A 26,511-nucleotide genomic window follows, 5' to 3' on the forward strand; every position below is an offset into this window, starting at 1 on the left:
CTAATTGGGTCCCTGCCATAGTAATCTCTACAGGGTGGATGCAGAGTATCACTTGACGTACTAAGCATACAAGAGCAGAGTCAGCTTTCCTCGAGCGAGTAGGTAAATGATACTTGTTTGGCTTTGCACCGCAGTATTTAAAAGGGAGGATGCCAGCCGTTGAAAGTTTGGTAGCAAACTACCACCCCGAACTGATAAGGAGAGCTGTTCTCTTGGGACCTTTTGCACCACTGTCTCCATCTAATTCCCTGCTAACCATTAACGAAGCCAAGCTTTAGGAAGGTTAAATTCGACGGGCATTTTTCCATCAGGGTGCAGCGTCGTCTCGCTGAAGCTGCCAGAGGCTCTGAACAGCAGCGTAAAATCCAGGATGCTGAGGAAGACCTCTCAGCAGAGCATCACTTCAAAATAGGTGCAAGATGTAGGTGTGGCTGCACAGGCTCCACGTAGGTGGAATAAATCATGCAAATAGTAATGAAACTTGAAAGCAATTTTGTTGCACTTCAGTACGTGCCAGGAGTCGGCTCTCTCTTCTGAAGTGGAAATGCCGCACCTGATGCGAATGAAACCTTTCCTCACCCAGCCCCGCTTTGCTCCTGTCGCTTTTCGAAAGGCCTCTTGAATACCTCTCTGCCCCACATGTCCTTTTTAAAACCCCCTCATCCCAACACAGCGACCCCCACTTTGGAGGAGCCCTTGGGTGTGATTGGCCTCGGCGACTCCCATCTGTGCTGCATGAAGAGGGGGCCCCTGCTCCGCTTTCTCCAGCTGCTTGAAGAAGAGAAGGAGGGGGTGGAGAAAAAATAAAATCTGCTTAGATGCCTGTGCTTTTTAGGGCAGTAAGACTTTTTAACATGCACTTTTCTCTCCTCTGGATCAAATGCCAGCCAGGTTTTGTGTTGAAAGCAGCAGGTTTCCAAAAGAAAAAGCTGACTGTAAGCAAAGGAAATGAGATCTGACGCGTCCATGTGGTTTTCTGTACCTGAGCTTCGGCGGCTGCTGCCTTAGCCTCAGCTCCCCAGATCTCGTTTTGCTTGCATGTCCTCATTAACCTTGTGGCAGATGTGCTGAAACACACATTTCCCCTTTCTGTCTTGCAGGTAGAGGACGCCATGCTTATGTTTGACAAGACTACCAACAGGCATAGAGGTAAGAGAGTGTCGGCGCTCAGGGGTCGCGCTTTATTGCTGGCCGGTGCCAACTCCGGAGCACCAAAGGGTCTGGTGGACCCAGGGGTCCGCCTGCCGACTGCTGGGACTTGGGCCAGTTCGTTGTGTCCTGCAGTTTCCATAATAGCAGAGGTGCTCAGGCTTTGGTCCTTGCGTGCGTCTGCGAGTAGCTTGGATGTCTCATCAGTGAGGGCTCTTCCGGCCAGTTGGATGGCGTCTTGTCCCGGTGGCCCAAAGGAAGTCCTATGCAGCTTGACTTGGGTGAAGAGGATTGCAGGGGTACGTAATGTCCGTGGAGATGGATGGGTGAAAAACTGATGTCAGGCATCCGATCCTGGGTTTGGGAGAGAAAGGAAATAAATAATAATTAGTGGTAGAAGAAGGAAAAGGTCAGGTGCGCTCACTCATCTCCCTGCACCTGGGTGTTAATACAGTCCTGCCTTCAGTACCAAGGGAGGGGCACGCACCCATACCTCTCCCCGCTACCTCGTGGCACATTGTGAGGTCCCACGGTAGATACCTGCATGTAACTTTGAAGCCTTTCTGCATGTGCAAGGACCTTGATTCTCTTCACTCAGCTGGGTGCCGTAGTCCATCTAAATTTGTGGACCTTAACATGCCTAGTTGAGGTCCACTGCAAGACCCATGCTAATTGCCAGAAGTCCACTTGGATGTGCAAGTTTTCCGAGGCAGACGCTGAAGATTGTGCCTAAGAATATGGCCCTCTGACTCTTTTGATTCCCCCTTTTTTCCCATCTCTTCCTGTGATCTGAGTTTTCTTATTGCGTGAAAGAGTCTGGTGTTTGTAGAACAAAACTGCAGCCGGGAGAGAGAGAGCGCGAGCAAGGGCCGTGTGTGGTATGGGGGCAAGGCAAGAAGCAGGGATCCTGGGAATGCTGCCGTGTGACTTCCCGAGCCAGACTTCTGCTAAGCAAGCAAGAAGGATGCATGCCACCGGGCTTAAGAAGCCAGTTGGTTTAATTATCCTCCAGGAAGGAGTTGAATGAATGCACCCCAGTTATAAGGGACGTAGGTCTCAGTGCTAGATTTGGTCCGGTTCCACTGTCCGCCCCCATCCCCTCTGGGAACGGCGTGTTCTGCTTCTTACCGGATCAGTGTAAGCAATGACAACTCAGAAAGACAGATGGGGAAGAAGCAGAAGAGTCACAGGGAGGGACAGGTGGTGGTGATGTGCTAGTCTGATTTGTTATGTTGGCATTACGAGCCCCACTCGTGGAGCGGGCCTGCTGGGTGCTAGGTGCTGTCCCTGCACAGACCAAAAAGAGGGTGCCCAGACCTGCCTGCACAAGGCATGGGCAGGGGAGGGAGCCAGGCTTTTTGACCACTCTGCTTTTTTTACTGCTGTGCTGCTCACCGTAACATCGAAGGCGCTGTTGTTGGTTTGAAGCTCTGGGCTCTGATGCTTTGTTTTTATGGAGCCTGTTTTTCTGAAAGATTAATTAATGCCCCAGGGGCTGACGACAGGAACGTTTTATTGATGCGTTTCCCTGCCCACGGCTTCACCGGAGCACGAGCGGCGCCTGCCCCTCCGGTCACGTCTGCATCCTTGAGTTTCAGGTGTCAACTTCCAGCAAGGATCGCTGAACACAAGCAATACAATTTAGTGCCAGCCTCGTGCTCGGGTGAAGGGGAGGAGGAGTATGGTGGGATTAGAAATGCCGCTGCGGCCTCCGTGTTTCCCCCGGTCACAAACGGGGCTGCTTGACCATTGTCACTGATTTCTCGGTGTCACCGCAGCGTGACCGCGCTGCTCAAACGCATGTCAAGGAAGTGCTTACGGCCGGACCATGCCAGGCAGGCGTGGACGGGGAGTGCATCCCAGCCGGGCCTGAATTTTGAGCGGGGAGGCTAAAATGTTGATGCTTCTCGCATTTTGCATGCTCTTAATCCCCCCGCGCCCACTTTGAAAGTTTGGGCCAAATCGTGGCCAGGGTGAGCTGCTTACAGCCCAGTTGGTTTCCTTATCTCCTTGTACAGTTGCAGAAACTGCGGGCAGTTAGGCCAGCATTTCGCTATCTGACCGCAAGCATCTTGACTAAACAACCATTTATCTTGGGTGCTATACATCCGCTTCCTTCCAGCCCCGCATGCCGTACAGATTGCCTTGAATATATGCTAAATGTAATCCTATAAAGCCTGGGCACCTGAGAATTACAAGCCAAGCTTCTTATTTCATTCATTTTTCTGTCAGCTGCAGCAATGATCCAATGGGGCAAATGAATCAACAGGGCCTGCATAAAAAAAGAAATGTATATTTTAAATAATCCGCTGACTGCGATCTTTGAGCTACACGAGCTCCCGGATCATGTTAACATAACCACGTGCTGATTACGAATGTTGATACAAATGGTTGACAGCAACCTCCTGGCTAAAACGTTAGGAGCTGTTGGCCTGTGTCGTGGGTAAACGGTTTCCTGTGAATTTGGAATAAGGCCTCATACTGGCACATGCTTTTGGTGGTGGTATAATTTGGTAATTATGAACCTACAGGCATAAGCTGGAAGTCAGGAAACGCCTGAATTTTGATCTGACTCGGGGCAAGACACAATCCTTCTGTCTGTAAAATGGGAATAACTGTATCTCTAAAGCTATCGTCACTACAAGGCTTCTCCCAGGGGTTTCAAGCATTGTGGCGTTTTTGAAAACTGGGACTGAGAGACTCTCAGGAAGATTTGCTGAGCAAGCAGGATCTCAAGGTAAATAATTTCCGCGCCCCCCACGTCACAGGAGGCATTTCTGTCCGTCAAGGAGGTGGTCTACCCTCGTCATTAAAAAGCCACCCAGCTTTGAACGAGGTGCCAGTCTACCTGTAGCAGCATGGTATCCAGCAGGGGCTAATTTAACCTCCGGAGGTGAATGAAGTGTAAATATACCCTTAGCGGGTCTCTCTCTTGGCGTGGCAGGGACGTCGCCCTGCAAAGGCCTCTCCTGTTTTACCGTCGGCTATCGTGCCAGGGGACAGATCTGATGGGGGTGGTCCCCGCTTCCTGCGCCCACGTGGAAACGGAGCTTACCAGGCTGACGTCATTTGCCCTTCAGGCTCCAGCCACTTAAACAGTTTGAATGTCGGCTCTTTGTGGGGACTCGCTTGACTGATACCGTTATTGTCTCGGCCACAAAAGTGTCAGCTTCTCAGAGTAATGTATATCGTGCGTTTGCTTAGGGAGGCTGCCAAAAAGTTTAAAGGAGTCTGAGACAAGTCAAGAAGTGTTACGAGTTTTGGAAAGCGGCCCGGGGACCGTGGCCAAGCCCCACTTGCTAGAATACCAGCGCCGCTGGCTGGAGCATTGTCCATCTCCATGGCAGGATCAGGGGACTTGAACTCCCGACGCTGCCCTTTTCAATGATGCTTTGTGCGAGGAGCTTGCTCTAACAAGCCGCCTAGTGACCAGTGGTTGTGGGACGGGGGGAATAAAACTTCCAGAGACGCTTTTGCCTTCCTCGCTCATCCCCGCCACTGACTTTCCTCTAAAAGCCTTTGGGTTAGAGCGGCAGTAACCAGAGTAATTCAGCCTTCACAAGTAAAAGATATATGGGAAGGACTGTGATTTGCAAAGGCAATAGAGCCCCACCTCCAGTTTCCACTGATTTCTAAGGGGAACCAAGAGTTCAAACCTTTCACGCAGCCCAAAAGGTTTCCTTTTGTATCGGGGGAATTTCCACCGCTCCCCTTCCAGCCGTTCTGAAAAGGGACATAAACTATACCCTTCCTGTGGTCAAGGGCTCGACAGGTTATTTGTTGCTTCTAAGAGCAGCATTGCATGGGGCTTTTGTGTTTGGCACGGCGGGCTTAAATCTCCTCTCCGACCTCATTCTGGTACATGCCAGAGGTAGAGGAGAGCCAAGGGGCTGAGTCCTGACCGCGGCAGAGATTTAACTAGCGTGAATGTGCTGCAGCAATCCTTCCACCCACCCATTACGCTCTTTGTTTTCTCCCCTGAAACTGTCCAGGCTCAGGAGCGGCTTATGCAGCACCCAGCCGGAGGCCCAAGGAGCCGAATCCCCAAATTCAAGTGGGTCCGGTTCTTTTTTTCTTTTCCGAGGCCTGTGTAATATCACTTTGCAGGTTCCTGAGCTGGGGTTTTTACTGTCTGCCCCAGACGGACGTTTGGCAGTCTTGGAAGGTACTTCCTCAGATTCACTGGGTGGTTACCCTCAAAGGCACGGCAAACCCAGCATCATGCAATGGAGCCAGGCTGCACAGCTCTTGCAGCTGGAAAGTACTGGCTCCGACCCGTAGGACTGTGTTACCCTCTAGTGCCGGCCTCACGGGGGGATAAAAGCTCTACTCCAGGCAATCAGGACTTGTGGTACAGGCAATATCTTTTATTAGACCCACTAGATTTTTGCAAAAAACAAACAAACAAAAAAAACTTTTGCAAAAATCTAGTGGGTCTAATAAAAAAATATCACCTCTACCATGAGTCCTGATTGCTTTTCCTTTAGACCAATATGGCTACAACCTGGATACCTGCTCCAGGCAGCCAGTCTTGTTCACTTGAGTGGCTGAGACTTGTGCATCTGAAGCCAAAAGTCCAGGTTTCTGTTCCCCATGAGAAGCAGGAGCCTGATGCCACGAATCCCAAAGATACCTGCCTTTGTTCCTGCCTGCTGATTGCATGGGCAACCTGTTTCCAGGATGAAACCCGGTGTCTGCTGCCCTTCACAGCTCCACTGCCAAGGCGCAGGGGAAGCGGTGGAGTGGTGTTGGAAGTCAAACCACGGCACGCGAGTCCTTCCTCCTTTCCCGCCACCGAGACGCTCGTTGTCCCCTTCCGTACAGATTCAAGGTGACCCTTGGTGCATCTCCTGTGTGTGGCACTGTGCTGCTGTAAGCACTTTCCAAGCCACGAGGGCGCGGGGACACGTTTCTGGCTGTTCGGTGCTGATGCTGAGCTGTGCTTTAGCTGCTTCAATTCAGTTCTTTTAAATACTCTTTTGTGGGGGGGGGGGAATGGACTATTGTGTTTGGTAGCTTGGCGTTATCAGGTGTGAGCCTGAATGATAAGCCCTCAGAGGACGGATTCTCCTGTCAAAACCATCTCTCCATTATCTTATCTGAAAAAAAAGTTCCATCGCTACTGAAGTTCAGGGCTGCATATATAGAGGGCACCTTTGCTTCTGCGAAACCCTGGCTCCTCCACGCCAACTAAAAAATGGAAATAAAAAAAAAGCAGACTCCTTTGCTAGAAGAGAGAAAGCAACAAGTCTGCAGCAATTCTGTATTATTTTTTGTATTAGCTCTGGTTGCATTTTTTTTTTTGAGTAGTCTTGTTTTACTACAGATACTCAGTAGCATCTCTTTACCTTAGCAGCTTTGTGTGGACGTATTTGAAAGGATCTGAAGGGCTGGGAAGCTAAAGAGATTCATTCAGGGCTGAAGGTGTGATGATGCTGGACCTTGGTTGGGGTGATCTGGTTGGGGCTGGTCCTGCTTGGAGCAGGGGGGTGGACTTGATGTGACCTCCTGAGGTCCCTTCCAGCCCTCATTTTTTCTATGCTGAAATGCTGTTTAAAAAGATCTTGTCATTCTCACCTCCAGCATACACCAGTTAAACTGGATCTGGGACTCAGTCCTGTGTAGGGCTAGGCACCCTGACCTGTGCACACACCAGCTGAGCGTCTCGCACATGACTTGAGGGTGCCCCTACGCCTTCCCTACCTCCTTCTCCCAGGGAAGTGACTTCGCCTATTGCCAAGTGAATGACAGTGACTGCTGCTTAATCAGGAGAGTATTAGCCAAAATTCCTCCTAATGGGGGAAGCATTCAGGTGGTGCTAAGTCACTTTGCTGCTCGAGCAAGCGCCAAACGGGTATGAAACGCCGAACTCCGGATCTTTAAATCCGCCACGTAAAGGTGAAAAGAAGAAACAAATGTAAATGAACACTGAAATGCAATGATTCACCTCTATTCTTGGTTTTGATTTAATCAAGTCCTTTCAGATGTGTTTTCGCTGAACAGGTGGCCACTTTTAATCAGGCCGGTAAACTGTCCACCAGCTTGTTGTAATGAAGAGGGTGCTGCCGTATGGATCGCTTATAAAGCACCCCAGATTTCATGTTCTGATTGGATTTTGAAACACACTTAAAATGCAGTAATGTGCAATGGCAGCGTTAATAGCAATCCTTGAAACCACTTGTGTGTTACAGCCTGTGTTTTCAAATAAGCCAAGGGAAGGAGAAATAGCAGGTAAAAATATCTGTCTTCGTTTACGTGTGTGTGTGTGTGTGTGTGTGTATCTATATCTATATATCTATATCTATATATATATAGATGCCCAGAGTAAGTGACACAGGCAAGGGAAAAGGGGGAAAATATTAACACTTGGTTTCTGTTGCTAGAAGGGAAGATAAATTTCATCACTAGTAAATTGAAAATAGTTGTTGACATAATGCTTGTTTTAATTCATATGCGAGTTTTAGCACAGGGTGACTTGTCAACATACATAGCGCTTGATGAACATCAGATTGTAAATGTAAATATTCAGAATAGCTGATGCTAAAGAGATTTTCTAAACTGCTCAGTGCTGACTAGCTCTGCTCTTCTGGAAGTCTATAGGAGGTTTTGAAACTCCCACTTACAATCACAGAAACTAACTTTGGCCTGCTTTTGCCACAGTCTCGCGCCCCACGAGACCTCCAAAGCATAAAAATAACACTGTCTGCTAAGCATTTAGTTGCATGCGGCGGCGTCTCTTATCTGGCTAGTCATTCCTAGATGCTTTCTAATGAAAGTCGGATTCCAGGGGTATTACATTTCATCCCTAAGTGCCTGGCCATATTTATTAGAGGATGCAAAAAAATCCATCTAAGTACATAATTGATGGAATTATGAGCTCTTGCATTACTGGAGGAAAAACAATGCATTGCTTTACTCCTAGGTGATATAATCAGATCTTATCACGGCTCTTTTTTTAGTTTGGTAATTTTATTATAGCAATATGCACCTGATGAGCTAATAGAAGTCACTAGTTCAGATTAGTTAATAAGCACATTAGTCGTTCCTTAGCGGAAGGGATGCGTTGCCAGTCTGCTATTCCTGTTACTCTAATCAAAAGAAAGAGAAATGTCAGAATGCTCTGGAAGATCACTTTGTTCTTGCCATAGGAGTTCATGGAGCCTGTTGAAAAATATCGGTCAGTCTTGAAAGGATTAATTGGGGGGGGGAAAAAAAGTTTATTTAGTTACCCTTGCAAGCTCCAGATAAAATCTTGAATCCAGCATTAGTTATTGATCTTGCAGGTTGGAAAGCATCTTGCAAGATGATGTCCTTCTAAATTCATTATGTAAGAGAGCTCTAGAAGGCATCCTGGTTCTCTGACTTGCATGTCAAGCAGATGAAGCTGGATGGAAGCTGTGCGTGCTTCCTTGCTGCGCTGCTCCTCTCCAGGGTGGGCAATCCCCCCGAATAACGGCAGTGGGACTTTTGAGGGGGCTTGTTTACCCGGTCCACCAAGGCAGAGAAGAGCTGATGTGTGAGACCGGTGGCTAGAAAGCAGGAGGAGGGAAGGATGGAGGAAAAGCACCCACGTGCAAAGGCAGGGGAGCAGGTTTATTCTCTCCGAGTTGTTCCATCTAGAGCCGGGGTGAATCGGAGACAGGATACCTGGCCAGTGGAGTTTCTGCTAATTAATTAGTATTACATCCCTCCCTACGCTCCCCCTGCATACCTGTTGCATGTAAAATGGAGGCATACGGGAGGAGGGCAGAGAGGGCGAGTTAGCAACATGATAATTTGACAGGGAAGATGCATGAAGGTTCGTTAGCAAACACCGAGGGGCTCTTCTTGCACACCTGCACTGGATTCTGCAGTGTGCCCAGGTGCTCTGTCCCATGTTGAGCAACAAGGCACCCAGAAAGAAAAATATAGATGACAAGTGCTTGATTCTCCCAAATTGTAATCACTGGTATTCAGTGTAACACTAAACGAGTCTAAAAGCCCTGGTGTTGTTTTCTTAGCGATTAGCTCCTCTCGCTTGCGTTGGGCAGAGCCAAGGGGGAAGCAGGGTGACAACCTGTGGCCTGGGCCTCTCTCATCGACAAGCTAAAATAAAAAAGCAGTGGGAGCAGAATCATGTCTGCAGGTGTCCTGGCTTTCGGGCATTTGCTATTCCTGAACTGAACGCGGGCCTTAAATTTGTTCATGGGCTTGTGTAAAGATGCGAGGGAAGTTCTCAGCACTTGCACGTGCTGTGAAGTGAGAGTTAAGAGAGGCCAAGGGCCAGCTCCATACCTACAAATGGGGCCAGCTCCATACCTACAAATGGGGCTAGCTTGTGACATTCCCAGATTTGGACGTGCAAGCAATTTACCGTGGGGTAACGGAGGTGGAGCTTCCGCTTGTATCGGCTGCTCCACGTGTGTGTTTCTCCTGGTCCTGAACCGTGGCACCAAAACCATCCATGGAAGATTTTGGCATTCCCGTGGCACTTAGGACCAGCTTTTCCCCAAAAGCTCGGTGCCCAAGATACTGAGGATTTCTGGCCCTCCTGTCATCTCCTAAATAAAACTGAAGGTCTCCCAAAGAATTACACCGGACCTGGGTTGTGGCATGTGCCGCTATGCAGCTCTCATCACCCTTGAGTTGATTAGAAGCAGCCCGTTAAGAGAGAGGGATGGTGACTTTGGGGCACTTGGAGATCATTTAGGCTGAGAAGATGGGGCTGAAGGTTTTCTGTGTGGAAAAGCACAGCTGCACGGGCGCCCTTTATTTCTATCACCGGGACCTAGATAAATGCGGAGAAGGGAGGTAATCTGTTTCCTACCTCCCTGTTCCTTCCTTCTCTTAAGGAAGAATTTGAGTGCTCTTCTCGGCATTTCGATTGTCCCCTTCGAGCACATATCAGTACATAAAAGTAATTGTCCAGGTACAAACAATTGGTCTAATCATTCTCTTTATTGAAGGAGACAGCAGTGATGTTGTTAGCAAGATATTGTCTAAGCTTTGACTAAGGACAGCGCTTTTCTAAGGAGAAAAATAGCCGTCATGTTCTGCGCGGCTGCCAAACCCTCACTTCTGTAACTGACCTCTGAAGTCATAATTGACATTTTTATATATGAGATATAAAAATGATTAAGACCCAGCGCAATTATTTGTTTATTGCTGTCTGCTTCAAGTAAAACAAGGTCATCGCGCGTTTTTTTTTTAATGTGTCCCGTAGCAGTTTAAAAAAATCCTGGATTTAAAAGAAGTGGACGTATTGCCTAATTTGGTCATTTTGTGCAGAGGGTTTTTTTGAGTTTTTGCACTTTTTGGAGGAAGGTTGCAAAGTTAACTGTTAGGCATTTTTTGACAATTTTTATTTGGGCCATGGACAGGGGTAAGGGAGAAATTTGACCGGCCAGCTGCAGTTCTAAAACACAAAGTACAGTGATGATCGTTATCGCCTTTATGAAGTGCTTTGAGAGCTGCAGATGTCAGAGATAGGTAGGGGCGATGCTGTTATTTTTAGGGTTTTATTCCCTTGGCAATTTTACCACTGTGTAAGTGGGACTCCAGAGAGCGAAGTTGTTTTGAGAGAAGCATTCATCCTACTCTGGGTTGCTCCTTGCACACACTTTCCAGGCGGGGAAGTTCATCCTGGGAGGTGCATCTTGCAACCCTGCGATGAGAAGTGAACCCTTTGTGTACGGAGGCATACATTTATCCTCCGTGAACGGAGCAGAGGATCTTACGCCGAGTAGCCGTAGCTAGGGGTTTTTTCTCTCTTCAAGTACTAGCTTGAAAACTTCACGCGGGTGTTGTGTGAATTCATTCATCTGGGCCATCCGCTGTTTACAGACCTTTTCAAAGGGAGCAGGAGTCGCTGAGTTACAAGGCAGCTATTCATGCCTGTATGCATGCATATTGATATTGTAGTGGTGACATATGGCTTATTAATATTTTATATATTTGCATTTGGATATTACATCCTAGCTGATTATAAATATTCATATAATAAGCCACTTTAATATGGTTCTTGCTGAATAATAATATTCATAAATGCCTCCTGCAACCAGTAGGTCAGCGGTTCAGACCCATCCCAGGTGGAGAGCAGCTGAACGCTGTGATCAGCTGAGGCCTGCTTGGTGGTCCGTGTGGAACGAGTTGGTGGTTTCAGGCCAGCTTTTAGTGGGCAGGCATCCAGACCACACATAACAGCTTCACATTTGGCATCAATTTGCCCCTTTTACTGTCGGCATCGGCAGAGAGGCCAAGGAGCGTACAGGGACCGTGGCTGAACTCTCCCACCTACGTCAGAGGATGAGCCGCCCGGTCCGATGGTGCATGTTGCTGCGCTTAGTTTGTGCCCGTTCCAGGAACATACGTGACAAATGGGGTGCCGTTCCCTGGCACCGCAGCAGCCGAGTTAAAAAAACAAACGGGGAAAAGAAAGCACGCTGCCAATCCTTGGATCCACTTCCCTTGTCTTTGAATTTCCTGCCTGGTGTCCAGTGCCCCCGCATCAGGGCAACTCATGTGAAATGCGAAGAGAAAGGCACTGACAACAACGTGCGTCCTGCATCCCAGTGGACTGCATCTCAGAATAGCGAGGAAGGCTCCTGGTCATGCATTTCAAGGCGATTATTGGACGTCTCGGGTGGTTACAGTCATTCTACCCCTAGCCTCGTGCTGTATAACGCCACCTGAGGCTTGGAATAATTGCCCAGCTATGTACTGTCTGTCATACCTTATTGCTTAATTTTATACCAGTAATGAAAATTACATCCAGAGGAAGAAAGAAGAAAGAACAGCTGCACTTTCCAGGATGCACCCAAGGAATAGAGATGTGTGCAACTGTTTTCGTTAATGGAGGGGAGAGAATCGGGTTCCCAGAGCAGCACTGGAGGGATCTCTTGACATTTTTTATTTTCTTGTTAAATGAATGCGTGCAATTAAAAAAAACCAAAAAAAACCCAAAACCGAGTTCCTGTCCCCCAACCCTGCCTCCAAAAAGTCTGCAGCTGCAAGGAACGCTTCCATGGGAAAGGCTGGGCTTTGAGGTGAATAGAAATGTAGAAAGAGGCAAGGGGAACCGTAGACACATCCAGAAATAGGGCCAGGTGGCTCTCATGTCAAGCACTTTGCAAAATAGGGGTAACAATTATGACTGGCCAGCTTTTGCATTTGCTTTTCAGGGACATAACCCGCTACCTAGGGGCAAGCCTGGCCTCGGTTAGAAATCAGCAACAATCAGTATACAGCACCTCTCTTCTGATGATCAGCAAGTTTTATTTAAGCACCTTGATGTTGCTAAGACTCATGAAGGAAGTTTTAAAGATCGCCAACGGCTGTGGTATCTGAGCACATTGGATGGGGACATGGAGGTCCAGGGTTTAGGAAGCAGTGGACCTCAGCTCCCCTTAGGACCGTTGCAACTGGTGATTTCTTGAAAAGTAAAAAAAACTTCCTATTCTCAGGGCAAATGTCAAGCGAGTCCAACAACTCTATGGTCACGGTCTGTCTGTCGGTCAGGCGAGGCAGCACAGAAGGGAGTTTGCAGCTTGCGTTGCATCTTTGAAAGGGTCCCTGGGAGAGTAAGACTAGGCGATCTCTGAGTTTTTCAAGTGAATTTGCCTTTATGGTAATGATCATTTTGCATCTGCTTCCTGAGAAAGTTCCTACGTTTGAGCCCCGCTGGCATGGACGTTTCTCAAAGGTAATTTCTGCACTGGAATACCCAGAGGAACCAAACTTTGAGCTGGCTTTCCTCCCAGGATTCATGCCAAAAGCCCAATGAGTTATGCTTTCTTGATGGTGGCAGTGACGGGGATGGAGGGAAGACGATCAGGATCGGGTGACTACAGCTTGAGCATCGCAGCACAGCCAGCAAGCCGAGAAGAAAACAGAATTGAGAGCAAAGAGCATATCTTTCTTATGGGACAGTCTTCTCAGTAGAGTCCAGGAAATAAAACTACCGCTGTTATCTCTGATACCTAAAAGCTCCAATTAAGCATGTGCTAAAGTCTTATCGACTCCCATGCTCATGCGTATGTATTTTGCTGAATCAGGCCTTAACTGTCTGGGGAGCAGAAATTATTTCTAGGCTGTCTTTTGCCAAATGTAAGCTTGGAATGACTCTGATGTTTAAAGAGGGGTCGGAAATGGGGGTTTATAAATGGAAATGCCACTACCGTATAATTAATGGTTTACAGCTCTTGCATGGATACATTCCATCTAATCAATCCTCTTGTTGTATTAGTGAACCAGAAGCTGTTAAAATTACTAGCTTAAAGATGTAAAATATGTGCTGAAATAACAATGCGTCTGGTCTCTGGGGTAGAGCGTTGTATAGCTTGCCATTCTTTCCTAAATTAATGCTGTTTGCGCTGGCCAAAATTTCACCCCACTTCCTTCCTACATATCCTCGGCTTCCAGTTCATTTATCTCGGCAAATATATACAAACCAATGCATCCATCACGCTGCCGTCTCACTGCTGACAAAACTTGGAGCTCGCTCCTTCTCCGTTGAAGTCGGTGGGCATTTTGCCACGGATGTCAGCGGAGCTGTAGAGTCAGGCTCGATGCACCCTTAGGCCAGGATCTGTTTGTATGTAGAGAGCTGGAGCTAAGGACTTAAATCCATTATGCCGCGGAAGTAGCAGCCGGACCCTCTTATGTGGCCTAGTAAAGGGAGAGACAAAGGTTAAGCTGACTAGTGATTTATGCGAGTGGCTTTCACGCCACCGTCTGGAATGCCAAAAATTCCCGTTCCAGGTTCAGTCGAGTCCGAGGGGGTGACCCGAAAGACCTAACATTTCCCTGATAAAAGCCTAGAGGAATTTCCCTGTAATCACTCAAGCCTGGACCCACAAAAGAGCCTTTCAAGGACGGGTCCCTGTCCATGGAGATTTCCCCTTCTCCTCCTCTTGACCTTCAGGTATTTGAGGTCGGAGGGAGGTTGCAGAAGAAGGCACGTCTCGGTAAACTGCCGTCGGACTGGTGTCAAAAATCACAGGTTCCTCAGGCAGGGCCTGCCGTTTCCAAGTTGTGTCCCTGTCCCCACTACACGCTTAACCCCTCCAAAAAGTTGTATTTGATGAGCAGGCTTTGGAGCCCCGATGGATTTATCTCCGCGAGCTCAAAGCTGGCGTGCCGATGACTCATGGCTCTGAGCACGACACAGCACCTCCCGTGCGCTGTAAATAGATGAGTAACACTGCACCCACTGAAGATTTCTTGTCTTTCACCCCGCCAAACCCTCCCGTGCATACGGAAGCACAGGAGACAAAAGGGCCGGTATGCGAGTCTGCTCCAGGCGAGGAGCTTTGACAAAGCAAGTCCCAAAGAGAATAATTAATAGGTACCTGTGACCTCCCAGGCTGTAAATACGCCAGAGAACCGAGCCAGAGGTGTGCGACTCGGGATGCATTTCTCCCTCCGGCTTTCCTGGGGAGCCGGTTGCCTTTTAAAACTAAATTGGACTTCACCAAAGTTACAATACTCAGCGGCCCCAGCATTCAGCATGGAGGCGGCGTTCGCTCCAGGGCATCAGCGTGTAGCGTTCAGGTTTATACCGGCTGAGGGTTTGCCCCCTAGTCCCTGCCTAGATGAGCGGTGTGGGAGGTTTTTGGAAGAGGGTTGCAACCTGTGGCATTTTGGACCATCACCAGGAAGCGACAGGAAAGGGAGTTAGGGGTGTGAGACACTTTCCCTCATCCCCACATGCACGTGGGTAATAAAATTCCCCAATACCTGCATTCTCCATCGAGTCGGGCTCCCTCTCTCCTTTGCCCCCTATTCTATCTTTCATTTACCCCAGAAGGAAAATATTCATTGCCCCAAAACTGGAAAATCTCTACTTTGTTCACCTTGTCCACCAGCAACCGATGATGCAGGGAAGACTAGAGATCTGTTTCCACTGGGGTGGATTACTTTCCACTCTCTCCCACTTCCTCTTCAGATCAGATCCTTTGAACTCTTGCCCAGGTGTCTCAGGATCCAGGTTTGATAATCAGTTATATACCTGCTCTCACAAGCCCCCCGCCAGCTAAAAAAGCAGCTTGCAAATGCTTCATTTGGCAAACAAGGTTCTTTGGGTAAATCTGATCTCTTTTATTAGTTTCTTTTATTGATTACTGTATTAGTTGTTTTATTATGTATTGGTTATTTCATTATTATTATTTTATTCATACTATTTTGTTATTATTCCTCCTGCAAAGTGATCAGGAAGTAACTTGAAGTAGCACAATTCCCTATCAGTGTCGTGCTACATGCACTCTGGGTGCGTTTACGTGTTCATTAATGCGCAGTAGTTACTGCACATTTTGTTTAGTAATTGCTTAATGAAGTACTAGCTAAATGTGCAGTAACTACAGTTACTGCATAGTAGCGCCGACACACTTTTTTGTGACGCTTACTGCGCAGTAGCCTAATAACACCAAGCAGGAAGGTACTGGCACACCACTGCGCAATGTTATTGGGCTACTGCGCAGTTAGCATCTCATGTAGACACAACTGCTGTGCATATAGATTTGCATATAATTTTTTATTTATGAAATGCAAAGTTTGGACTCAAGTTTTCTTTAATGAGGTTGATTAATATGTAGTGGTGAGAACTTCTGATACTGCTGGTGCAGTGTATTTTGTATAGAAGCTGCGGTGGGAACATCTGGCACCTTTTTTTCCCCTGGATCTGACAATAAAAAAGCAGCCGCTAAAAATTGCAGGGTTGTGGTTTTTAAAAAAAGATTGTTGTGGCGGGGGGGACACACCAAGAAGAGCACACACAAGCATCATTACACTTTGTCTGCAAATTGACCTTGGCACTAGATCTAGCATGGCTAATGACTTATATTTTTTCCTGTTTTGTGCATGGGAAATGAACTACCCGTGGACAAATATCATAATAATGTTTAGCCTATAACACCTTCTGTCCAGCAATTTCAAAGCACTTTGCAAACATGTGCTGGATTAAGCTTTGCCGTGTCCCTGTGAAGTAGATAAGTTGTAGGAAGAGAGGGGCACAGAAAGGTTAATTGACTTGCCTTGAGGTCTCCGTCAGACCCGAGAATAGAACCGGGTCCAACTTCAAGCCCTGCACTTTTAACCACAATTCTTTCCACATTCACCTCTAATGGGACTGTTTCCTGCTCTTTTTCAAAGTCAGTGAGAGTTTTCTTGTTTGACCCCAGTTGTAACAGGACTGGAAGAGTCGGACACCGGTTCTAAATAGCTGGCTCAAAATGAATGCAATAAACACACGAACGAACTGAGCAAGGGAGTGGGTTTCAGGCTTGCCCATTTTGTAGTGCACGGGGCAGGCCGACGAGATAAAGTCTAGCCATGTAGAAACAGAATTCACAGTGGTTTCTTCTCTTGCCCCTGCCTAAATCCCTCCTGCTCCTTGTGTGGTTTGCCGCTTGCATTTTCCAGCTTGTTAGCATGCTCTCTCCGCTGCAGGATGCAGGGCCCAGCAGATAGGGTGATGGGACACAGGAATCAGGGAAGACTTTGCCTGTCTGTCCAGCCCAGGAAGGACAGACTACCACGCACACAGTCTAGATCCCTTATTGGAGGCACCGGTACAAACCTGCAGATAAAGTTTCCTATACGTTCAACAGCTCAGTCAGCTCCTTGCAACTCTTCCTCAGTACCTGTGCCTCAAGCCGAGAGGCTTCCTGCAGCTCTTCACCCTTGCTGAGTTACTTTCTTATTTTATAAGAGGCACGTGCTTATCAGGCTTTCCTCTTTTAACTTATTACAAACTACCTGGCCCCACCTTGTTCTTAATGGAGCTGTGCCACAGACCAGGCCGGCTGATATCATATGGCCCCTGGCCCTTTAAAGGGATAAGCTATTGGGTTACGGGATCTGATTCGGGAAGGTACTTAGGAAGTGTGTTCAAGTGTGTTCATATGGAATTGGACTCTATCCCACCTGAAAACTGGGGTGGGGTGTGGGATGGATGGATGGATCTATCTATCTATCTATCTATCTACTACCCATGTCAGCCAAGCAGTTGACCTGTTAAGGGACCTGCTACCCATGTCAGCCAAGCAGTTGACCTACTGCCCATCTGTATCTAGATATATCGATAGATAGATATCTATATCTATATCTATATCTAGATATCTATATCTACATCTATCCTGTGTATGTACGGGATGGACATGTATATATCCTGTGTGTCTATGCATACATGTACACAGAGAGATTGTCTCCAAACTTTGAGTGTTTCTTGTATTAGGTTAAAAAGAAAAAGGTCAGATGATAAAAGTGTGGGTCGACAGCCCCCTTTTGTAAAATGCAGGTGAGCAGATGGTGTGTGGTCATATCATTGACTCTCGATAGCTGCAGTAGGTTAGCCCTTGAAATGGCAATGCACGCAACCCCTGCTCTGTTTTTATAAAGGACATTCTGGGTTTCCAGAGGTTCACAAGTACAATGTGGGTGGCAAGCAACGGAGATGGGCTAATAAAACCTGACTGGCTGCTCTGGGGATGTAGCAGCTGTGAAGGGAAGATGAGAGCAGCTGTGGGTACGAAATTAGTCATTCTATCAAGAAATGGATTTGATAAATAATAAAACAGTGGTATTAACAACAGATGCTTTCCAGGTCAGCTGACTGATAACAGCACCCAACAACTGTGGGTAATGGTTTGAAAAAAAAAAAAAGAAAAAAAAATCAGTATCTATAGCTATCTCTATTGACATGAAAATACATTTTATATTAATATGTCATATGCTTGTGTGTGTGGATGTAAACGTGTGTGCATCGGCCTGGCATTTCTCATCCTGCTCTGAAATGAAAAATCAAGTCTTCCATTCCATTCCTTAGCAAACATTATAAGAATATTACCAAAGGGGCCCTGAAGCCTGATCAATTTCTGTTTAATCTGGAAATCCACCCGCCCCTTCCTTCCTCGAGCGTTGGCTCGGTTTGTTTTTACATTCATACCTTTTCATTTTGATAACTGTTTTGATTTGTAAAATACTATGCCTTATACAATGTTTCCTTTATGATGATTTAGTGTGCTCTTCTTATCAGTCACCTTAAATCTTTGATAAGAGCATTTTAAAAATGAAATTGCTACCTGACACCATTATAAACTCTTGGCTGACTGCCAAAGGAGAATGGGAGTTGGGGAGAGGAGACGGGAGAATGTAAAGGCATCGAGACTCAAGGAAACCTTAATAAACAGCGTGATGGAGAAGTTTTTTGGGGGGGGGCGGGGGGCACTAAGGTGAGGACTAGCACTAATATTTCTCTGCTGCTGTTGGATAATGAACCGTATCTCACACCGGGGTGCTCTCTCCTCTCTGGTGCGTTGCTTACTGGTATAGCCACCTTCCCAGTGCTTGCCGCCCGGGAATAAGTTTAGGTGGCATGGGGCATCTTGGCTTTTGTTGGGGTTTTTTCCATCGCCACAAAAGCAAGCGTCAAAACTACAGAGGTTTTATATGAGGCTGCTTGTAAGTTTCCAGCATATTCAAGTAATTGAAATGTTTTTGGATGACTGTTCGCTGTGGCTGGCGAGCGTAATTTATCAGTAGAAAGGCATCAGCGGCGGGAATATCAGTAAATAGAACTGTCTGAAATGGCAGGTCATTTTTATTTTAATATAGTAGATTTAATGAACTCTTGTCTTTATAATTCATGGTACTTGCAGAATACATCCACTTTCTCTCCTAATGACGTTACAGATCCGTCCTTTGTTACAGGGGTTTATTACAGCGGCAAAACTTAACTCTCTCTGACTTGCAGCAGCTCGTTTCCAAAGTGCAAGGGGTTATATAATAAAGGGTTGTGTTTTATGCACAATGCTATTAGTAAAAAAAAAACCAAACAACAAACTAACAACACACGGTCGAAAAGTTCCCTGGGTAGCTTGTCCATTATTAATTATTATTATTATTATTATTGGGTCTCTTGAAAGATCACTCGCTCAGATCTGATATTTGTTTTCCTGCCTTATTGGGGCACACTTCTAGGCAGTCGCTGTGATGACAGTGCACTGGTAGTTTGTCTGTGTTGGGAGTGCGTTTAGGTCACAGCCAATGAAAGACCCCAAATCTGCTGTCAAGTGATTTAATAGCATTTGTGTCCAGCCTAAACCAATCTATCTCACCTCATAGAGAAGAAAGGCAGAGGGGGGGGAAAAATAATCCAGCATCAAAATTACTGCTTTTGGAACTGTCTTGTCTCTTTTGAGTAGGAACTGGAGACAACTAGACAAGCTTCAATGAAAGTGAATAAAGAAACATTACTTTCTGAACACAATCTTCTGTTACCAATCACTTTTCAACAGCCATTCAATCAAAATGCTAATGGCAAAGGCAACAAGGGAGTGAGGTTATTGTAATACTAATTGATAGGCTGCAGGGATGGCTTTTGATAAGTGCTGCTGAAGATATATTTTTGAAATATGATTCTCTTTAATTACAATGACACTAATAAAAATGAACAAATGATTTAATGATAGTTGCCTGGGTAATGGTTTAAAGATTTTGCTCAAGTTATTTTTTCTTAAAAAGCAGATATTATAAAAATCACCTTTAAAATAAAGCCATAATGGGTGGTAGCGACTTTATCTAGACTTGTGGAGCTACTTTGCATCAAAATTAATACTGTCAAATCTGAAGCTCTTGAATAAGAAATCCAATAATTTATTTATACAATAGTCTTTGCTTAAAGCCCATAGCTGAAGCAACATTGCATGCAGGCATGCGTTTAATGTCTAATGTTGGGAATAATTAGGATTGATTATACCGGTGAAGATTTTAAATTATATTTTGAGGAAGAGGATAAAATGGTCTCGGGGATGTTCGCTTAAGAGTTTTGAAATGTCCCTGCCGGTTTTCGAGTCTCTACCATTTATCCACGGGCAAGCTTGTTTATTAATGATAGTTGTTCTGCTTTAAATCAGCGATGCTGAATTCCTCTGACCCCGTGGGCTGGATGAGTGGTACGGGTCTGGTCCGCAAGCCTGATCTGGCACAAGGAGCCATGCATCTGTCTTGCAGGGCTCTCAATAGGTCCAGAAATTTGATGGTGAGGTGAGAGGTCCAGGGCTCTCAGTAGGTCCAGAAATTTGGTGGTGAGATAGTAGCAGCATGAATTGCCAAGACATCCCCTGCCAACACATTTCCAGGTCAGGTAACAGAGCTTCACTGGCCGGGTCTGGCCCGCGGGCCGTATCTTGATCACCCTTGCTTGAAACAATGGGAAATTCAAAGCATGACCTGCTTTCCTTTTGCAATGGCCAGGTGATTTTGCAGTTGCAGGTGGATAGAAATGCCACGTTACTGGTCTTGTAGCAAAGCCTTTTCTGCTTTCCAGCGGGTTTTGTTCCAACAAAGGAATCTCGGTGCTCTGTGCCTAGCTTTCTGTTAGAAGATACCACCCTGCTTGCTTTGTCCCCATTAAAATGGAGGAAACAAGGGAAAAAGGGTACCTCCGTCATTTAAAGGGCTCTCATTGTGTAGCTAATTTTTGATGAATTAATTGATTATCAAGCAAAAGGAAAGCCTTTCCTCCATTAGTCTGGGGGTGGGGTAGGGGGGTGCATTTGAGGGGCCGGGAAGAACAATCTATCCTGCCTTTCAATTTGTCAAGCTTTCTCTCAAAGATCTGCCAGAGAAGAAAGGGTAATTAATAGGCTTGAAGTCATTTCCGATGTGTCAGTATTTCTGTCTTGCTTCCAAGTGATAATGTTCACTGGCTCCAGGCCTCAAGGGAGCCTTCCATCTTATTAACTTGTCTAGGAGAAACAGTGAGTGGGGACAGCGTGGGCCAGTGGGTGACATGAAATAAAGATTTGTGGTGTAGTGAGCTGTAAACACTGGGACCTGCGGAGTAAAAAATAAAGACGGAGGAGCACTGGTTGCACAACGGCAGCCTCCTCCTCCGCCCCGCGTCCCCCCAAGGTTAGTCCTGGTGTGGGCAGGAACATGCTGCCCTGAGTAGCCTCAGAGAGGGGCCTTGAGTGTGGGTGGGATACAGCAAGGTGAATATCTGGGGTTTCTCAGAGGCTGAAAGTTAGGGGCATTGTTTGATGCCTGGCTGAATCAGAGCCCTACAGCTGCAGTTCGTCTGTTATCGGGAATGCTTTATTGCTCACAAGGAAACGATCTTCAGTAAGTGGCCTAATAGGATGATAACGCTTTTTAAATTAGAGGTAAGAGCATTAGATCGGGGCCCTGCAATTTATTTTAGCTCCTCCTTCCCGCCGTCTCACCGCCTCATTCTTGCTTCCCTCGTCCCCCCCTCCCTTGCTGGAACGTGAGTTCGCTGCGTTGGACCCAAGCTGCAAAATCTCTTTGTAGAGCGAGCGCCTCTCGCTTCTACCTGCAGCTCTTGCTTTGGTAATGGGGGCAAGCCAAGGTTTCCTAAAGTGACTGGCGGATAATGGGATGTTCCAACAGAGGGGCCTGGCTTCCAGGGTGCAAACATTCGAGGCTTTTTGAAAATAAAGCGGGTCCCACTTCAGATGTCTCTCATTTAGCACCCAGCTTGATTGATAGGCTGCATGGATTTTGCTAAGTGCCACTTCTGAACACCTGGCTGCATTACTTACAGCGCTTCCGCATGAAAATGCCTAAGCCCTTAACTGCTGATGTAGTCTCACAAATGTTTAGTAGTATTACAAGGGCTGTGTAAGGCTTATCCCCGTGACAGAGGCTAGAAAAGTGAGTTAACCAATGTCACGCAGGAAGCACCTGGCAGAGATGGAAATGAGAACGCAGGACTATACGGGCTATGAGTGCACATGGATACTGGGTAATGTTGCATTTACACAGACAAGTTAAAGGACCTAGTCCCCATGTCAGCCAAGCATTTGACCTACTACCAAGCAGTTGACCTACTAACGGACCTACTACCCATGTCAGCCACAGAGTTGACCTACTACCAAGCAGTTGACCTACTAACGGACCTACTACCCATGTCAGCCACAGAGTTGACCTACTACCAAGCAGTTGACCTACTAAGGGACCTACTACCCATGGCAGCCACAGAGTTGACCTACTACCAAGCAGTTGACCTACTAAGGGACCTACTACCCATGGCAGCCACAGAGTTGACCTACTACCAAGCAGTTGACCTACTAAGGGACCTACTACCCATGGCAGCCACAGAGTTGACCTACTACCAAGCAGTTGACCTACTAAGGGACCTACTACCCATGGCAGCCACAGAGTTGACCTACTACCAAGCAGTTGACCTACTAAGGGACCTACTACCCATGTCAGCCACAGAATTGACCTACTATCGAGCAGTTGACCTACTAAGAGACCTACTACCCATGGCAGCCACAGAGTTGACCTACTACCAAGCAGTTGACCTACTAAGGGACCTACTACCCATGTCAGCCACAGAATTGACCTACTATCGAGCAGTTGACCTACTAAGAGATCTACTACCCATGTCAGCCACAGAGTTGACCTACTATCGAGCAGTTGACCTACTAAGAGATCTACTACCCATGTCAGCCACAGAGTTGACCTACTACCAAGCAGTTGACCTACTAAGGGACCTACTACCCATGTCAGCCACAGAATTGACCTACTATCAAGCAGTTGACCTACTAAGGGACCTACTACCCATGCCAGCCAAGCAGCTTGAGACCTGTACTTTGTGGACCTGAACTTCTAATCCTCTGCCCTCTTCCCTCCCCAGTAGTCTACAAGACTTGCATAGTAACTGCATCTGTTCCCTACTGACCATATATGTCCTTCACCCTAAGTCTCTTGTTGTTCACCTTACAATCATCTTTCTGTGTTCTGCAGTGTACAGAGAATTTCATGCTGACCTGTTTTAACACTCAGTTCCTATGAAGGGGGGGGGGGGGGGCTGTACTGTTGGGCAAAACTTGAGCTTCAATAATGTCCTCCATAGATCTTCCCCTTGTTCCTTACATTGAAGCAGAGAGAGCAAATAACTCTATTCCCGTGCAGAAGAAAGTTTGCTTGGGTTGAACTCGGCAGAAGATCCTTTCCACAAGTCAGCTAGAAGCACATCTGCTCTCCTAGAACAGCATTTAAAATCTTTGAACTATCATATGTTCACATCATGATTCGTGACACAGGGCTACTGTTTTGGAGGTGCAAGAGTGCCTCATGCTGCTTGGTTGTCCTTCATGCATTTTTGCCCAGGAGAAGCAGCATTAGAAGAGCAGCTGTGTGGGCCCCGTTGGCAGAGTAATTTTAGCTTTCAACTTAATTTGCCACTAAGGTTTACACAGTTCTGAGATCTGCCGTAGTAGATGAATGCTGATGAGAGGAGAGAGGGGAATTTCTAGACAATACATTTATTTGATCACTGAATTGGTCATCACGAGACTGGGTCAACACAGGATTTTGTATCATTACTTTTTCTTCTCCCCTTTCTAGGCTTGCTAAGATTTTGTTAAATAGGGATTAAAACATTTTAAAAAGGAGATTCTCCCCCTCCCACACACCTATTCCTGTGATTCAGAAAAGAAACTGGATGCAAACCTTTCTCTAAACACACTGCGTTACATTTCTGCAATCCTCCAGATATCGGGCTCTCTAGAATCGCTTGTTGAGCTGCGATCCACCCTGGTGTCCTTTGAAAGGAGTTTCTTCTGATTCTCAGTAGTATCAGTAGACATCAGGCCTATTTTGTCGGCACTCAGGAGACTGCCGAATGGCATACCACGCTGGCACTGTTAATTCCGGTTTGCACAAGTGTGTCAGTACTGTACGAGAAGAAAACCAGTTCTACGGGGATCCCATTTTTGGATGTACCACGGCTATAATTCCCGTGGATTTTAGCAGAAGCTGCAGGCATGCAGCACTTCTGAAAAGCTCTGTGTGTGCATAAGCATGATATACACACCCACTCGCACACTCACACAAATAGTATAAGGGAGAGATTACTTGGAGCCATAATCTATGAAACGAACCTAATGCGTCTTGCACAATATTGATCATAATTGTTGTCGGAGCCCTGACCTTTATGACAGGTGCAGGCTTACGTAATGCTGATGCTATATCTATATCTATATTTTAAACCTTCCTGGGTATTTTTTTTTTCTCCTTCATAGCAAAAGTGCACCAGAGGAATCATTAGCTATTAAAGAAAAAACACAGTGTAAATGGTACTGATTTCAGCTGTGTACAAGCTGTTCCTCACAGATTGTTCTTTTTTTTTCTTTTTTAAAGTAGCGAGCCTTGGATTTTTGGGTCACTGGGAAGGAACAGGATGTCTTTCATGTATTGACAGATCCTTTTTTTTTTTTTTTTGCCATTTCTTTTTCGGTCTCACTCCTGTTTATGAAGCGCACTTTTCATTTTCCAGAGAAATGATTATGACTAAACATCTTTGACAACCTCTTTGGGAAGTGTGAGAAGGATACAAAGGAAAAAAAAAAAAACCCACCTCGGAGCACATCAGTGATTAATCTGTTTTACAGACTGAAGTTTTCCTTTCTCTCTCCACAGTCAAGCATGTAGCAGCACGTTGTGGTCCCCCCAGCCCCGCAATAGAAAGAGGCTGGTATAAACTAATTAAAACTTTGTTTTAATATTCAGCTAAAATTAAAATCAAATCCTTCCTATTAGAAAGAATGACCATGCATTTATTAGTCCCCTGTTTTGTTGTTGCTCGCTTAGTCAAATATTAACATTGTTTGCACGCCCAAAATAATAGTTTGCGCCCATTAATGGAGCTTAATTCTCAAATTAAGGGATGAATGAGATGTAGGAATAGGTGAAGCAGTTTTTTTTTTTCTTTCCAAATGCTAATGTTGGTTCCTAAAGGTAAATAAGGGGGGGGGGGGGAATCTATGCAATATTATCACTGTGAAATTATAATAAAGTCTCATTATTTGAGGTTGGTATTTAGTATCTGTGGGTTTACTTTTCCTCTAAAGCGTCATCCTGAATTCTGCCAGCTAATTGCCTACTGATTAGTTGAGAGACAGGCATTGCTAATGTCGGCCTTGAGCGTCAAATTATCTGCTGCAGCGTCTTAGACTTGTAGCATCGTGGGGTTGGGTGGGATTCAAACGGGGTGCGGTATGGCTGCAGATGAACAAAAGGAAAGGGCTATTTGAAGTAATGCCCAAACAGCTGGATAGGCATCTGCAGTAACAGGGGCCCGCAAAGGCCATCTGTGATGCAGAGCAACCTGATTTCTTTCCTTTCACCCCACCACTCTTACTCTCTTCCCTTGTTCCATTCCAGCCCTCCTCCCTCCCCGATCACTGCATTTTGCTATCGAGCGCAGGTGTGAAGGTTAATAGGAATAAATTTCCCAGTTGACTGCTGGCTGGAGGGATGCCTTACTGGGCTGTGGAGGTAGAAAAAAGGATTTTAAGTGGGAAAGAGGTGAGTGGAGAATACCCTCCCCCCCAACTTCCTTCCATGCAAGCTGGTGAGATGCAGCTTGATGCAGCATGGCCAGCAAGCACTTGATCTTTCTCAAATAGCAGGTCTGTAGCAGGACTAGCTGTTTTTTGTCGTTCACCTATCCCCCAAGCCCCTGCTGGTTACATATGCATTCGTTTCGTAGTTTCATAGGGAAGTAAGGCTGGAAGGGACCTCAAGAGATTATCTAGTCCAGTGGGTTTTCAACCTGGGGTCCACAGACCATGTCTAAGGGTCCGTGAAAGATGGCTATCATCAATCAGAAGTATGTGAACACCTGCATGTCCAAGTCATAGGGGTCCACGCAAAGCTTTTTAGGGGTGTGCAAATGAAAAAAGTTCGAAAACCACCAATCTAGTCCATAGCATCCCAGCTTTGGGGGTCATCGGGTGTCAGGTGATGCATCCGGTGGCTTGTTGGATGACTGCTCCCATAAATTGCAGCCGATGAACAAGGTGGCCGCTCTAAATGCTACAAAACTACGTCTTGTGGAAGAAGACGTGAGCCAGGCGGCAGAATGGCTGGGGGAAGGTTTACGCTTGCCTCCCCATCCTGGACTGGCAAGTAAGACCTTTTGGCACCAAAGCTATACATAGTGCAATTGGCAGGGCGAAAGAATAGGAAGAGATCTAGTAACCGCATAGAAATATGTGGCCAAAGACAATTTTCTGAAGGACCGATAGAGACAATTGGTAAACTATATTGCCAAAAGAAAGGCTATATCTTTAAACACCCAAGCTGCCTGTAGGAACTTACCTGTCTCCTGTGGGCATATTCTGCCTTCATATGTAGTTTCTCTAACACCTACTGACTTCCCTGGGAGTTGCCTGCGTGTTTCTGAAATGGAATATGGCCTTTAATATTTATATAGGTCTTTGAAGGGGAAAAGAGTTGCGCGTGTAACTTCTTCATGCAAATAGCTCATATCCATGCTTACAGCAATTTTTTTTTTTTTTTGCTCCTGTAAGGGTTTTGAATGATTTTTTCCCCGCCCCCAGCCTCGTTTTC

General features: G+C 46.3%; 1 protein-coding gene across 15 annotated transcripts in view; it reads left to right on the forward strand.

Moving 5' to 3' along the window:
• Window positions 1–26,511, forward strand: part of MSI2 (musashi RNA binding protein 2) — a 340,287-nt gene that overhangs the window by 194,003 nt on the left and 119,773 nt on the right. For all 15 annotated transcript variants that reach the window (XR_016438846.1, XM_090025081.1, XM_090025082.1 and 12 more), the window contains exon 7: window positions 1,101–1,149. Coding sequence is in view for 14 of the 15 variants with exons in the window: in XM_090025081.1 (XP_089881207.1) it covers window positions 1,101–1,149 (49 nt within the window). In the remaining variant the exon portion in view is untranslated. The remainder of the gene's footprint in view (window positions 1–1,100; window positions 1,150–26,511) is intronic.

Source organism: Crocodylus siamensis, chromosome 13 (assembly GCF_052110815.1).
Source record: "Crocodylus siamensis isolate JL-2025a chromosome 13, ASM5211081v1, whole genome shotgun sequence".
In the NCBI taxonomy this organism is placed as follows: Eukaryota; Metazoa; Chordata; order Crocodylia; family Crocodylidae; genus Crocodylus; species Crocodylus siamensis.